The 16999-nt window shown below is 36.9% G+C and overlaps 1 protein-coding gene across 1 annotated transcript in view; it reads right to left on the bottom strand.

Annotated features, from left to right (window-relative positions):
• Window positions 1–16999, bottom strand: part of KLHL32 (kelch like family member 32) — a 54323-nt gene that overhangs the window by 3061 nt on the left and 34263 nt on the right. The window contains 1 exon segment of the mRNA XM_032214874.1: window positions 10290–10505. Within this exon segment, the coding sequence (XP_032070765.1) occupies window positions 10290–10505 (216 nt within the window).

Raw genomic sequence — 16999 nt, 5'->3', positions numbered from 1 at the left:
TGCACTAGATCCGCTGTGACTTTAAGTACAATTCACGGGGCCAATGAAGGGAAGTAAGGAAATAAAAATAAAAATAAATTAAGAGAGCAGAGGAAGCCACAGTGAAGGTCAGGGAGTGAAAGAACTTCCTCAGGGCACAGAATAAATTAAATCCCAAAGAGAAAAAAAAGTGATTTCCAGAGTGCAAGGCACAAACTCAAAATGACAATGATTGGCAGCCAAACTATATCCATGCAATATCGAAGGCTGCACGTTCTCATTTACCACGGTGTAGCCAGCAAGCGCCCATTAAACATCCGTCTGATGCCCAAATTAACCTTCTTGGCAAACTGAAAGAGGCACAAACTATCATAATCAACCTTTCATTATCACAGCAGCCTCTAGTTAAAGGGTCAGAATAATTGTGCCATCAGAGCCCTGATTGTTTTCAATCAACAGACGGCTGGAGTGACAGCTCCGTGATGGAGTAGTTTGATGAAACCGCACCAGGCCTAATCAGAGCAGATGAAAGGAAGGCATGATTGGTGCAAATGAACAGTCGTGCCTCTCTTTTTCATTTACAATCTGAAATTACTCTTAAATTTACAGGTTTTCCCCCCACCCACCCCTCCTCCTCGAGTACCTCAGAAAGAATATTTGACTTATTATGAGTTCTGACAGTGCAGAGTTATAAAAACACAGGTAGGATTCTGCCTCCTCCCCTTACTCCAAGTGCAGACTTTAAGTGTGCGTTCAGCATAATTTCAGCAAAACCCAGTCACAAGATAACTGACTTCCAGTGACTCACCTTTCCATGTTGCTTGATTAACTGGGCAGGTCATTCTAGCCAACAGTTTTCACAATGTCAGGAAAGTTTGGAAAATAGAAAGGGAGGAATAGCAACCACAATGAATGTGCAAAAAGCTCTGCAAAACATTTTCTTCAATGGTAAATGTATTGCCATTCTCAATTTTAAAATGATACATTTATGATGTTTTCTCTCTTTGGTGGTGGTGGTGGTGGTGGTGGTGAATCGAAGCCAAGAACATTTCTGGAATTTAATACGGGGGGGGGGAGGTTTTTCTTGGAGCTGCTGATTTCAGAACTATGTTCTTACTTAATCTATTATAAATTAAAGCTAACAACTGATACTCTTAATTATGAGGAAAGGGGAACAGAATATTCCAGGCGTTGCTAACTCACCCCATATTCCTACACTCTCTCAGCTAGCTTTGCATAATTCTACCACATTGTTTTTGGAGATTCTAGTAACTATTAAAATAAAACTGCCAAAGGCAACCTCATTTTATCACTGAACAAAGTAGGTGTTTTAAGTGGAAAACTGCAAGACACCTTTATGTTCTTGAGCTGCATCACATACATCTAACCAATCGTATTTCCCCACAGCACATCAGCATTCAGGACACTGCAGCAAAACAAGAGGCTTAGCAGAGGAGATTAACTTGTATCTGAAGAAAGGCAAAGCAGAGAAAGAAGGCTGAAGCTAATTCAAAGAGCTTCATATTTCATAAATTCACTTCCAGTTTGTACCTACCTGGCAAACTGAATTTATTTCCCTGTCCTTTTACATGCACCTACCCTTAATTGTAGCTACAGCAATATTAGTGTGCCCCGGGCTTATTAACTATTGGCAGATATGTAAATGTAGCAATGTTAAGTGGACATGGTCCAGTCTAATTTAAATATGCTTGAGTCCCATTAGTTTCCATTAAGTGTGCAATTCACTCTTTCCCACTGAAATCAATGGGACTTAAAGATGCTTAAAGGAAATTATTGTGTAGCATGTTAAAAAAACATTCCCATGATCAAAGATGCTTAACAGATCACTGACTTACAGCAGAGACAGCAATAGCAATAAGCAGCTGTATCTGGCTGAAGAGCAGAAGATCTTCCTTCAGCAGTATTACTGACCTGCTTTGTTTCTAAAGCAGTCATTATTATTGTATTTCATGTACCAATCTTTTGAGATTCTTGCAGTGATCAGCAGCTGTAGTGTTATGTGAAAGACTACATAATACAGCGAAGCTATAATACCATGAAACATTTTGTTTCAAGTCTGACTTGTGTTCTATATTTAAAAGCATTCTGTGACGTGACTGTTCATGTTCTTCACCTCTCCAAGCTAAAAGTGAAGGGAAAAGTAACCAATGCTGTTTGGAGAACCAGCAACTTTTTACTTTACTTGTATATCCCCTGGGTCCTTCTTATTCTTTGCAAGGCAACAGAATTCTGGAAAGAAATATTGTAGAGTCTCAGAATTCTTGCGGGTCTGACAGTCTGTCCATCTCCCTACTCAGGAAGCTTCCTTTCAAATGAACAAATATAGAACAGATCAAGAGATGACATTAGTGTGGTTGGAGAAATCAACAAAAGAAAATTGAGTTCAAAAAGGTAGATCAGTCCATTTAAAAACCACCAAGTATGCTTATTTCTCAGACTTACTTCAGAAGCTTTTTGTGAGGTAAAAAAAAATGGAATGAGCTCAACTTTTGCAGAAAGAAAAGGAGACAGAACACTACAACCAAGGGTGATTTTTCCTTCTCTAATCAGTTTCAAAAAGAACATAATCAAAGAGCTGACAGAAAATAATAGAGCACTTTATGAACTGCCCAGTCAAGGACTAAAGCTCAGCATCATAGGAGATTATGCAGCTATAATTACAGGGCTTTAATCTTCTAATCAGAAAGTTGCAATAGCCAATTGGGGATCCATTTCCCTTAAAATTTCAGCATACAACACTATAGTAAAATGTTCCTCTTGGTAGAAAAATATGTTCCTATGCTCTAAGGTTCTTATAACAGACTGCATTACAGTCCACAGTAAAAGGTTTTGAATAAGATTCTACAAAGGTAAAAGCTTTGTATCCCATCCCTGGGCTCATTCTTAAAGTTTGGCCAGAGTATTTGAAATTCATTTATTTATTCAGATGCCACTATTTTACAGCAGGAACCTGGACCGTGCCCATCTTGTCAAATCTTATCAGAAGGGCAAAAGTAATCTGAGACAAGTGAGCTCACAAATAAGCAGCATGTTGTACTGCACCTGGAAGGTCAGGAGTAACCAGTACACTTTGCAAAGCAGTGAGGTTCCATGGGAAGGCTGAGGTATGACCATAACTGCTCATGTTGCTGCAATCTAGACTAATGATGTGAGTGGTCTGAAGGGCAGTTCCATGTTGAGCATTTTTAGGTAATAGAGATGAAAGGCGACTATGGCATGAGTGCGTAGGGCAACAATGGATGCAACTGGCATAAAAGGTGGATTTGTACAAAGATTCTCTGAGCCCCAGATGTCACCTGTTCTTCAAGTAGTCTGGAGAACTTCCAAATTATGTCCCAAAGGTGCTTTTTCTAGCGGCAACTGGACTTTCCTGTTTTTTCTTTGAAAATCTTTTGCTTCTCATCCATGAAACTTTTTCAGCTCATCAAAGAAAAACCAGAAAGGCCAGTTGCCTCTCTAAAGGGCACTTTTGGGACAACCATGACCTGGATGACTGGACTCCATGGACATTCCAAATTTGCATTAGGTCTGCTTGGAGCAGTGCAGTCTTATTTAGAAACTCTCTGATTCCAGATGGTTTCCCCCAACCCATAGCTACTTGGCTGGTTTTGTTAGGATTGATCTTGAGTCAATCACCCCATCCAGAATGCAGGGAAAATAAACTCTCTTTGTGAGATGAGGGGCCAAATCTTGAAAAGGAGTCAATCTAATCAAGAGCTAAATTAAGCCACTATTGTTTGAAGCACATAAACTCCATCTCAAATTCTAAAAAATATTCCTTTTGAAATCAGGTCCTTTGATTTTAATGAATTTTTTTTACATGTATGTAGATTCAGAACCCCAGACCAAAGTGTAAAAGCGCACTTTCTGTTTGTTTTTAGAAAGCCAAAGAAAGCATTTTTCTAATTATTCTCTGATATTCAGCCTTGCCGGATAGATGAAGCTCACCAATGATTCTACATTGACCATTCAAATATGGTAGTCACCTAAATAAACAAAACAGTGAATTTCAGCAATGCTTGGTTGATCTGTAAAACAGACAATAAAAAGGGGAGGCAGAATTTCTTTTAACTATCACATAGTTTTAAGGGTGTATGTGTTTAAAAAAATAAATATAGAAAGAACTGGAAATACCCTATTATGTAGCTTAAGTAAGAAAACACTGCTGAAATAATTCAGAAAGAAATCATTATAAAAGTTTCAAAACCATTTCATCTGTGAAAATGGTTTAAGGGGATTGCATATATTGTATACATGCTCCCAAATTCATGAGACAAAACATTAAGTCCTACCATTAAGTTTTAAGAAGTTACAAGAAATGGTACTTTGAGAGGTTAGATGTAACTAAATCCTAATGAAATCAAAGACTTTTAAAAATACCTTGAATATCTTATGTTCAAGCTGAGCTACTCTAATTTTTTCCTTCAATTCTGTAGAAAAAGAAGAGAGAGATCTCTAGAAGACATATTCAAATGTAGTCACTGTGCTAAATATTATTAACTATGATACGTTTTAAAATTATAGGATTACTATCTAAAATCAGCAGAAGAACATAACAGATTATGTCAGAATCACCTAGAATCAATCGAAATACAAACTAGGAATGTATGTAGATCACATTTCTGGTCCAACCAGCCAAAATAAATTGAACATTATTTGCTATCTCTAAAATAAAAATAGAAGTAAAGAATGTAGGCCTACCACAGAGTTACAAAATAAAGACATATTTTGAAAATAAGGATTTCACACTATGACATATTTGGATCTATTCTAAATTCAAAATAGCCAAACATATTGTTAACATACGAATCAAATTCAACTCTTGTCTTTTTAAGTTCCCATTTCCAAACTCATCATTCCCTGGAGCACTGTCCTTCAAATGAGCTGTCTAAACCAAAAGACAAAATGTTTTATGCCAATATATCAATAAAGCAAGGAACAAGTGATCTAGGGTCCTTCCAAGTATTTTGGACTATAATTCCCACAATTCTGAACACCCGCACAGGACGTCTTCATGTTTTGCCCTTCTGTCTTCCTACAAAACTACTGTGCTTCAGTCTTTTAATGTTGCTTGCTTGCTGTGCTGTTACCTCCTTTTATTTCAATCTCTTCCTAGCTGGTGATAATATACTTTCTATTCAACGAAGTCAAGAACTGTGAACAGCATAGCGTATTCTAAGAAAGTATAATTCCAACCAAGAAATGAGGAAGCAGAGGAGGAAGAAATGTCTTGCTCCCAAACCAGGCTTTCCTCGTCTAGGATGGTCTCTGAAGTATGGCTGTTAGATTGTGAGAATTGTTCTTTCCTTTTCTAAAATCACATCACACAAGCCACAAAGCATGGTTGTAAGAGGAACTATTTTTACTACCTCAACCTCTGTGAATATAGTATAACCTTACTTTTCAATTGACGTGTGTCTGAGCCACATAAATACCCCATTTAACAGTTGTTGATAAAGATAAAAAGTCTGGATAGTGGATGCTGCTGTAATATCTGGAGACAGCAGAAGAGAAGACGAAGAAAGAAGAGAATAACAAAATACAAAAACTGCAAATAGAAGTAGAACAACTGTGGCAAAAGAAAACAAAGATACTACCAATTGTAATAGGCACCTTGGGTGCAATCCAAAAACTACTGAGATACCATTTGAATACTATGGCATTGACAAAATTACTATCAGTAAATTGCAAAAGGCAGCTCTACTTGGAACAGCTTACATCCTGCTACAATACCTTTAACAACATCATCTGCCTATCCCAGGTCCTTGAGAAGGATTCAATAGGTAAATAAAAATGCTAAATCTAGTCTAAACATCTGGCTGACTTTGTGACCAAAGAATAATATTAGTAATAATTTAAGTTTTCAGAAATTTATTAGCCAGAATTCCCAAACATGTACAGTAGTTTTTAGACACCAAGTGCCCAAACTGTGTGTGCGCATTCCCAAACTGAAAGGTGTATGAAGGTGCATGCGCAGACATGCACATGCAATGCATGGACACACAGGCATGCGCAGCAGACTCAAAGACCGACTGGCCAACGGGAGGCAGGGCATCCCAACAGCAAGATGTAAGATCTTTTTTTCTTTTCTGAGCTTCTGTTTTATCATTTGCAGGGAAAGAGAAGCTCACAAAAGAAACGCCATGGACCTCTGACCTGGAGCGACGGTGTGTGTGCCAGCAGAGAGGGCTCTGGTGTGCCACCTCTGGCACGCATGCCATAGGTTTGCCATCACGGATCAGAGTACACAATTGATACTCATCAATCCTTGGCTGTCCTGAGGTTTTTTGCAACAGACAATCCTTGTTGTAATCCATCTAAGTGCTGTGAAATTGCAATTTCTCTAAAGGTTGTCTATTTTATTTTCTGTCAGACTTTGAAAATTAATGGGAAAAAATATGTTGTGATTTTCTATATTTTGTTCTCTAACTGTGATGTTAAACACAGCAAGTCCCAAAATATTTTCATAAAAAGATGTGACCTTTATTGGGTCATAACCTGCAAAGGTGATACTTATGCCACTGATGTCTGATTTTGAAAAGAAGGCCTTTGTGTTTTCATCAGAAACAAAACCTTTAGTGTATAAGAATTGAAATATGCTAATGCTGGCATCATAGCATTTTCTTATATTCAAATTCTACCGAGTTTGTTTTTAACACTTACCAAGTTTTTAAGCATTAGCACTTGTTTATTGGCTATCAAAGATAGGGGACATTCCATGGCAAAATAAGAACGATGACACTATCTACACAAGGATCATGTGACCAGAATTCTATATTTAGCCACCGTCATATCTGCCTTTTGCCTGGCCTTACCAATATTCAAGATAAATATTTTTCTTCTAAATTGTTTAGCCAGTATAGTGAATATGAGTCATCATTTCAGTGACAAGAATGTAGGAATTATTTATGCCTAGGCAATATTGCTATCCACTCCAAGCGTCCTGCCCTTGGGAAAAGGAAAGCGCAGAGACACCATTAAATTTGTGGTCGATGCTTATTGGAAGCACAACTAGTGGATGATGCCTTGGGGGGGAATACTAAATCAGAGTTCTTCCTGTTCATGCATGTGCATACACAACATGGCTGCAGCTGGCTTTTACCAACACCTCACCAATTTAACATACAAGAGTAGTATTCTTCACCAGCTTTTCTATGCTTTTCCACCAGTGCCCTCACCCAAATTTGAGGCTAGGGGCCCCTCCCTCTCCAATGCCTCTTACCCTGTTGTTGTCCTTTAAGACATAGGATGGGGATTTGTCAAAGTCAATGAGCACTTTATTAAAGAGAGTGCTCAGTAATGAACAATTCAGCAATTTAATGAGATTCTGTAGCTCTGGCTCCAGCCTGTATATCAAGTTTCACTTCTCTAAAGCACCCTGACACTAATCCTCTGGCATACCCAATCTTCACTCTGGGCTGAATATTAGATTCTTCCACGGTATATTACTTTACCAGTATAACCTTAACAAAAATGATGAACTTAACTACACTCGAGGCAACAGAGCAACCCTGATTTGATTTTCATGTATTGGGTTGAAGGAATTGCTTATTTACTAAGATAAAACAAAAACAGTTACTTACTTCCCTCTCCAAGCTTAAATTGGCAAATATTTATGTGTCTTAATTCATTCTAGAGGTCCAGGAATGAAATTCTGGTTTCATTCATTTTGCCCACAGCAGTAAAATAGCTTAAAGATTCTAGGTAACGGCATTAGTAACCATTAGAGAGCCAATTAGAATAACACGTAGAATGGCCAGTGCAGCGTTTGCTGTCACTCAGAGAGCAGCAGTTTCGCCATAACTGAACGCACTATTCACACTACCAAATGTGATGCAGTAGAGAAGCACAAAGGCAAAAATAGCTGGGTGAACCATGCAGCATGGGGTGGGGGGGAGGGGAGGGAGAAACAGATGTATGTTCTGCAAAAGTTCTGGTTCTCGTAATGCTTCATGACTTGGGGAGATGGTCATGCTACTGCATTTCAGTATAAGGCGTATTTTCTGACAACTCCACACTTGCATTTCTCTCACTGGAACGTGGTAAACTCATCATTCAGGAATGAATTTTTCAAAGGATGGGAAGGAGGAGAAATTTTGAACTGTTGAATGGTTCCAAAACAATATTACTAAACTAAAACTCTGCTGCAAGCAGATCTTGAGAAGTTCAAGATCTGTTTGCAGAATCCACCATTCATGAGAAGTTCCTGCTTCTGTTTAAGATGCTTCCAGGGCAGTGTGTAAAAGAGATGAGGATCCTCATATTACTTAATAGCATTGTATAGCACTTCAGATTCAAACATAAAAGGTGCTTCAGAGTGCATGGGGCACTCATCTATAGCACCTGTCTGTAACGTCCTGCCAGGATTATGCAGCCGGCTTCCAGAGCTTCAGCACCAGAAAAAACATGTGTTAAAATTGGCTTGTATGTATCCGAATTTAGACCTAAATGCTGGAGATGTGATTGTGTTGATGCTACGTATTACCATATATGGTGGACTTGTAAAAAGGTTAAAGCATTTTGGATAAAATATGGTGGATTATGCAAAATATTCTTAAAAAGAGGATAAAGTTTACTCCTCAGTTATTCCTGTTAGGTATAATTACAGACTGTACAGTTATAGAGACTAATTTGATTTTGAATCTTACAACGGCAGCAAGACTGTTGGTGGCGCAGTACTGGAAGAAGGAAGAATTGCTTACTATTCAAGAATGGACATTAAAAGTAACAAACTTAGCAGAGATGGTTAAAATATCAGAATATCTTATGGACCATTTTGATGAGAAATACAAGCTGGAATGGAGAAGATGGACTGATTATATTCAGAATAAATATGGGACTAAGAAACTCCAGATAGCTTATGAGTGAATAAGCAAGGAATGATAGAACTTGTTTAAAGTTAGCTTTATAAAAGAGGAATTAAAGTACAAGTGAGGGATGATGCTGAAGTCTGTTAGTTTATTTTAGAATATGGTTGTTAATGTTTATACCCTATATTTGCTCTGGGAGGTTGGGGGGGAGCTGGGTTCAGGGGGAGGTACACATTTGTAAAACTTTTAAAAAAAAATTAATTAAAAAAAAACACCATGTTTAGTTTGAGTATCTACAGAACAGAATAACAGAGTTGGAAGGGACCTTGGAAGTCTTCTAGCCCAACCTCCTGCTCAAGCAGGAAACCCTGTAACATTTCAGACAGATGGTTGTCCCATTTTTTCTTAAAAACCTCCAGTGTTTGAGCTCCCACAACTTCTGGAGGCAAGCCGTTCCACTGATAAATTGTTCTATCTGTTAGGAAACTTCTCTTTATTTCTAGGTTGGTTCTCGCCTTGATTAATTTCCATCCATTACTTCATGTCATGCCTTCAGGTGCTACATCTACAGAGATGTACTACATGCATAGTCCCATACCCTCCAAAGCATTTTTTTACTTTGAATTTTGAGTTCTGAAAAGCCCAACTACTTAAATGCAACAAAGATTTCTTACTAAGAAACTCAATTTAGTCAGACAAAGCCTATTTATATTTTAGCCCAGTTCAGACATTTGGACACTTCAGACAATCTCCACTGATAGGAAGTGTGATAGCTATGGGATTTAAGGGATCATGTTGACATGCCAATTTATCAGCCACTTCCTCCAAGATCAACTTTTATCAAATTACTTATTAGGGATGTATATCTTGTCCTTCAAGGAAACGGCTACTGATAGTTTTTATACACATAATATTACTAAATATAAGAGAAATGAATTGAACATCTATTTTTGGTTTTGGCAAAGCATATTTCAGCTTATCCCTGCGTATTTTTCTAACTGTAAAGTAGACTGCATTGAATACGAAGAGCCTCTTATGTTAAGAATGTAAAGATACAAGCTATGCAGCAAAAGCTGAAAATATAATCCCCAACCAATTAGCTGTATTTGTTAACCCCTGCTCTATTTTAGAGCCCCTTCTTGGCATATGGAGGCCTTCAGTATGTTGGGATATTATCAACCCCTCCCTCCCCTTCTGGAACAGTGAAGTTTTACTTGCACTCTCGTCAAATGGGTAAAACAGACTTCAGAATGCCCCGGAGTGCTTTCTCGGGGCAATAATTAATTAATATAGCACTAATAATTAATTTATAATGCTTTTATTGTTTTTGTCTGTTTTATTCTGGAAATAGACATTATATTCCACTTTGTTTGATTTTCTTTGATATAGTCATAAGATTAATCAATCAATAAATTAGTTCCCTAGTTATGGATATACAATACTGATCTTTGAATAGTTTAATCATTCTTTGTACATTACCTGCCAGATTTGTTCTTCGCTGAGTGATGTGAGTTGATCACTTTTCAAAACTTCTTGGATGAGACAATATGGCAGCGCCAGGACTTCGTCAGGGTGGTTATTTAGTAGTTCTGAGAGATGTTTCACTAAAAAATCAACCACGGCTTTCTCCAGTAGATTTAGGTTGAAAAGATCAGCAAGTTTATAGAGATCCAAGTAATTAAAGCTATTTAACTCCTGGGCAAATAAAAAAACACAAATTGTTTAAAAGGAATGAGAATTTAATAAAAACCTATGGTAATAAAAATAAAAAATTATGGTAGAAGATAACTTCAGATTGAAATATCATTTTCTTAAAAAGCTGTCCTTCTGCAAATAAATATATTTTAGCATACTAAACCTAGAATAAATTACTAATGCAATCTTATATCATCACTATCTATATGCCACAACACAACTACAGAAAGAGATGTGAAATAATTTGTTTTGATGGATTAAATGTTGGCAATATTTGGGATAATTCTAGAACAACAGATGGAAATGCATTTCCAAAATATTCAAATCAACATTGCTAAATGCTCTGATTTCTTCTATAAAATAAACCTCTTTTGTAACCTTTATGAGAACATTTGCTATTCTTTGCTACTCAGCACCATAACACAAAACACAAAGAGAATATAAAGAACAACCACTAACCTGAGTTAGTTTGTTTGCTTTGACGCTCCTTTATCAAAGGTTAGTAACAATACAATCAGTTCCAAAGAGGATCTTTGGGTTTATATATCTCACATAGCCCATCACACACTTCCAAAATTCAGAGTTTTTAGAAGCAGAGTGTGATATGGCATATACCATTGTTAATGACATTGACATTATTGTCATTATTTTTCAAAATAAAACAACTAGAATAGTTTTCCCAATCCCGGTCAAAGTGAACAGAGACGTTATTAATAGGAGTTACCATATTTGTCCTTTTTTTTCTAAAAGCACTCTCTATCATTATCATATATCATTTTTGCCCCATGTGGTATAGGTATGTGTATACCAAAAGACACAATTAAATTAGTAACAAGTACAGTAATATAAATAAATATAGAATTTTCTTCAAATATCAATAGAACGGAGTCATTAAAACTTTGGAGAAAAATGAACACTTTCAAAGCAAATATTATTCCCAGATTAATTTATATTCTGAGAGAAATTCCAGTTCATATATCTGGAGAGTATTTTCAGAAAATAAATTCTTTGCTTACAAAATTTCTAAGGTATTCTTCAATCCCAAGAATATCTTTACAAAAAATGCAATTATCAATTGATGAGGGAAGATTCAGTTTTCCAAGTCTGGAGCTAGTATTTCCAGAAACAATTATGTCAGTTACAAAGTTCTGGAATGTAACGTCTATTAAAAAAAATACTTCCCTTTTCATGCTAAATTGACCTTATGAGAAAGCTCAATTTTAAAAATTGGGGAAAAGGTGGTAACATGGAAGAATTGGATGGAAATAGAGATATTAACTTTGCATCAACTGATAGACAACGCAGTTGAATTTTAACATATTCTATGTTACATGTATATAATTTATAACATGTAACCCAATGGCAATATTTATAGCTACAATAGTTAACAATAATTTGGACCAGCAGCATCTCCAGCTTCTGAGTCACCCGAGATAATCCTTTAAAACTTAAAAAAATCTACTATTAGATTTATAGATATTTGTTATCAATAAATCAATTTGATAGGAAGATGCTAAGAAAGCTGTATAATTAGAGGTTCCTATATACCAGGAGTTCCCAGATTGGGCAACTTTAAGATTTGTGGACTTCAACTCTCAGAATCCCTCAGCCAGAACTTCCTTCTACAGTGAATCTTAAGCAACAATTTATGCCATAAAAATAATAGTTAAAATTTGTTAGACTGTTATGTGTGGATAAAAAGGACTGTCTTAAGAGTATTTTGTGAGAGATGCAATAAGGACAGTACATCTCTAAAACATATGTATGTATCTGTGTGTATGTGTGTATATTATATAATGTGTGTGTGACAAAAGCTAAAATTTTCAGAGAATATTCTCTTGAATTACATACCTACATACATGGAATTTGACAACTCGGCAACATCAATGTATTCTGTGCCCTTGATGCAGCTAAAAGTCTGACATTGCAACACTCGGAAGATAAATGAATGGACCCATTTACTCAATGGTTTGAAGACCTGATTATACTTGCTACTTATGAGTGGATACATACAGATTTATATGGATAAGTACAGGTTAGTCCTCAAGTAACTATCATTCATTTAGCAACCTTTCAAAATTACTGGAAAAAGTGACCTATAATCAGTCCTCATATTTACAACCATAATAGCATCCCCATGGTCATATTATTAAATTTTAGGTGCTTGGCAATCAGAATGAATTTATGATTGTTGCATAATCCCGGAGTTATGTGATTGCCATTTGCAACTTTCCCAGCTGGCTTTCAACAAGCAAAGTTGGATTTATTTAACAACTGAATGATTCACTTAATAACTGCAGCAATGCACTTAACAACCATGGCAAAAAAAGGTTGTAAAACTGTGGGCTACCCTTTAACAACACTTTGCCTAGCAATGGGTAATTCTGGTCTCAATTGTGGTTGCAAGTCAAGGGCTATATATTAAAAAAATCTTTGTTTGTATGTGTGTCTGCATTATACATGTATATGTAGAATTATAATTGTTAACTGTAATAATGATATATTATACTTTAATTTTTTTTTTTTTCTTTTTAATGGATTTTTTTCTTTGCGAACATAGGGTTTTGTATTATAATTATCAATGTGTTTTCTTTTTTGTTATTATTTTAAAAGCAATAAAAAATAAACAAAAATGGTTTTCTCCACATGGTGATGACAATGATAGGTGGGTTATGATGATTTCATATTAGAATGTATCCTTGTCCATTGAAGACTAAAAATGGTACTTCTGAATTCTGGAAACTATCAGTCTGTTACAACAGAATTATTGTCACTGTAATACCAATCACTTGTTCGGCTTAAAATTATACACTGTGCTACCCTACTATCCAGCTGATGAAGCTGCATGCCAAAAGTGGCATGCCGAGTTGGTGAGATGCATAAAGCTGATCAGATAACCTACTTTCCAATCAGCAATAAGACTTTTAGGAACATAATGATAACAGTATAGAAAGTTTGAAAAAAGATTAACTTTCTTTAGCATACGCTTACCAATATTAAATCAGTTGCTTGAAACATGACCTTGCTATCTGCCTTTTCACATCACATTTTAATATAGAGATATACATTTGTTTTTTAAGGAGCCCCAAAAGTAATTTATTTCAGCAATAATGCACTGAAATGAAGCACATTTTCAGCAACAAAAATTATCAAGAGATTAGAAACTAACCCTAATGAAGAGACATTGAGGGAACTGGGTATGTTTGGCCTTGAAAAAAGATGAGTCAAGGGAGAGACGATAGCCCTCTTTCACTATCATATTACACAGAAGATGGTTGAGGCATGTTTTCTTTCATACCAGAGAACAGAATATAGAAAATGGGTTGAATTTTTTTTTTTTTGAATGATTGATATAGCCACCCAACTAGTGAACAGCAATTCTGGGTGACATGGGCTTAAAAGGATAAAAACAAAATGACAAATAACAACAACAAAAACCCAACAATGCAACAAAAATACAGCACGAATGAGGGCAAGCCAGAAACATACAGATAGTCTTCGCTTAATGACTATTCAACGTTACGAAAGCCTCTCAAGGGGGCTTTTTGGCCGGAAAAGCATTTATGACCATCATAAAATGTTACAATCCTCCCTTGCAGTCACATGAACACAATCTGAGTGCTTTTGCATTTTCAACCAGTTGTCAAGTGCCCCGTGATCATGTGATTGTCATTTGCAATTTTCTCTGCAGGCTTCCCTAGAAAGTTAATGGGGAAGCCAGCAGGGAAGATTGCAAGCTGCTGCTGCCTGCTGAGAGTACTCCTTTTTGTCTCTGGAGGCTAGCTGAAAGAGCTCCCTGCTGATCCGTACCTGCCTGGACCTCCACAGCCGAAATCCAAGCAGACATAGCTCAAAATTCCTGTTTTCCCATCTTGAGCTATCTAGTTTTATAATATATTTGTACTATCACCAATCATGATCCTGCACAGGTCATCTACCAAGTGCAATCAATACTAGCCCAGTACTGTATCTCAAACTGAATTCCAACTGCAAAATTTGTCTGTCTGCATAATATTTTTCCTTTGTAGCCAATAGAGATGCAAACTGTCTACCTATTTGCTGTCCAGGACTGCTGGATGGAGGAGTGGGTTTTGTTTTTTTGGGTTTCTTTTAGAACAGGACAGACCACTACTTTTTAAGAGCTGGAAGAACCAGTCTATCCCTCAAGGAAATAATCAACACCACCTAGATTTACCTGAAGGCAACTACAAATATCTCCTGGGAAACCTTAATCAACCAGGAGAGATAAAGAGTCTAATACACATGTGACTGCATTTCAATCACTTCTTCAGGACTGCCAAATTCTAATCCTTCCAGGTAACTATGTTAAGCCATGCTTCAGTTAACTCCAAGAATTAATACAACTTTTATCATATCATTCTGTTTCCAAAAGGCTTGTTGCTGGCTGAAAAGTAGGTTATCCAATCAGCTGTATGTATCGTGCCAACTTAGCAGACCATTTTTTGGCATGCAGCTTCATCAGCTGAATTGCATATTCCACCACATCCCTCCCCACTATGTTACCGCCTTGCTCCTCCCTCTAATACATTTGTGTTCACCCAATCCCTATCCTCTTTTCTTTTGAACAAAGGACCCCCTTAAGACCACAAACATTCAATTAGCTGATTCACCAGGTTTTGGGGATACAGCATCATCCTCTACTCTTTCTCTCTTCAAGATAACTAGAGTAAATTATATTCAGAAATGCCTACCTGAAGTACTGGGGGAATCACTATCATTCTCTATGTCTCACTGAAAAAAACAAATATAGTCCAGACACAACCATTTCTCAACAATGTCCACCAATGCCCACTTTTGATGTGGATCGCAGGTCCTATCCTTATCTAGAAAATGGAAAACCATGATGCCCCTGTAAAATAGAACAGTCCACAAATCTTCCAATGCCTCTGAGTTCTGTTATGGCTTATTAAGAGATAAGATAGTTACTGCCAATGTGGGGGGGTTAGGGTTAGGGTTATGGCAACACAAAACACAAATAAATCCTGTAGTCAGTGCACCATACTACTCATGCTCCCAGTGTTACTCAAAACTGTCATTGGGTGCTCACGGCCACCAAAACTCTAAGGGAGGTAACCCGGGATTTGCCAGCACCACCGCCACAAGTAAAGATACTCCAACTAAACTAGTCACCATCACCTGAACAACAGTCAGTTCCAACGCTGTTGCCAGCACACTACTGACAAATGTTCATCAGATGAGTGACAGTGTCTCCAGCTTATCACAGCATACCACCAATAACTGATCAGAAATTTTAGGTGCAATTACTCCATTCTGGCTCACCACTGATTGTAGATAGGCAAATAGCCCTAGCCCTGGTCTATACTGAACCACAAAGTCATCTAAAGGACTTTGCTCATGGTTGACTTTCACATACGCTGTGAACTATTGCCATGTTAATCTCTCAGAAAACCCTCTAATTCTCACTCAGGACATTCTCACAATCACAAACCAATTCCAACTTGCTTTTTTATTGCAACTCCTAGCTTTAAAAAAGTCAGGTTCTGAATTATTGTAAAATTTAAAGATCAAGTCCTAGTAGTAAGAGCAATTTGATAATGGAACCAAATATCAAGAAACATAATGAGCTAATTTATATTGGAATGTGTTCAAGTGGAAGATTGAAGATCTGTTTGGATCACTTCAGCCTGGATCATAGTATTTATAAAGTTTACATTCAATGGTCTGAACGGCTCTTTCCAACACTATGAATGTATTTATTTGTGATAGTTCTTATAGACAGCTGTGTTCTGTACATTGAAATGAATGCCCAAAGTTTTTGAGGTATTACTAGTTCAGGTTGTTAACCAGAATGGTTCTTATCCTTGCCTATGTTCCTGTGGACCAAGGATATTCATACAAGAAGTGCAAATCTCCTACATACGTTAAACTATTGTAAAGGTAAAGGTTCCCCTCGCACATGCTAGGAACCGGTGCTCATCTCCCTTTCAAAGTCGAAGAGCAAGCACTGTCCGAAGACATCTTCGTGGTCATGTGGCCGGGCATGACTGAACACTGAAAGCACATGGAATGCTGTTATCTTCCCACCAAAGGTGGTTCCTATTTTCTACTTGCATTTTTACATGTTTTCGAACTGCTAGATTAGCTGAAGTTAGGACAAGTAATGGGAGCTCACTCCATTATGCGGCACTAGGATTCGAACAGCCAAACTGTCAATCTTTCTGATCGACAAGATCAGCATCTTAGCCACTGAGTCACCACATCCCCTTAAATTATTGTACAATTACATTATTATTTAAGTGACATGGGTTCTAACCAGTGAAAAGTAGCAACAATTAGCAGTATCTAAGTTAGACAAGTTCCAGTTTGAATTTTAAAAATGAAATCTGATTTGACTCAGACTGATTCACATTTCTTTTATTTTTTGATAAAAGAATGTTAACATATATTGAGGAAGTATCAAAATGCCTGCAGAGTCTTCTTTTAGGCATAACTGGGTGAAAATAGCAGGGATC

This window comes from Thamnophis elegans, chromosome 4 (assembly GCF_009769535.1).
Source record: "Thamnophis elegans isolate rThaEle1 chromosome 4, rThaEle1.pri, whole genome shotgun sequence".
Taxonomy (NCBI): Eukaryota; Metazoa; Chordata; class Lepidosauria; order Squamata; family Colubridae; genus Thamnophis; species Thamnophis elegans.
This window is presented reverse-complemented; position numbering and strand designations above follow the sequence as displayed.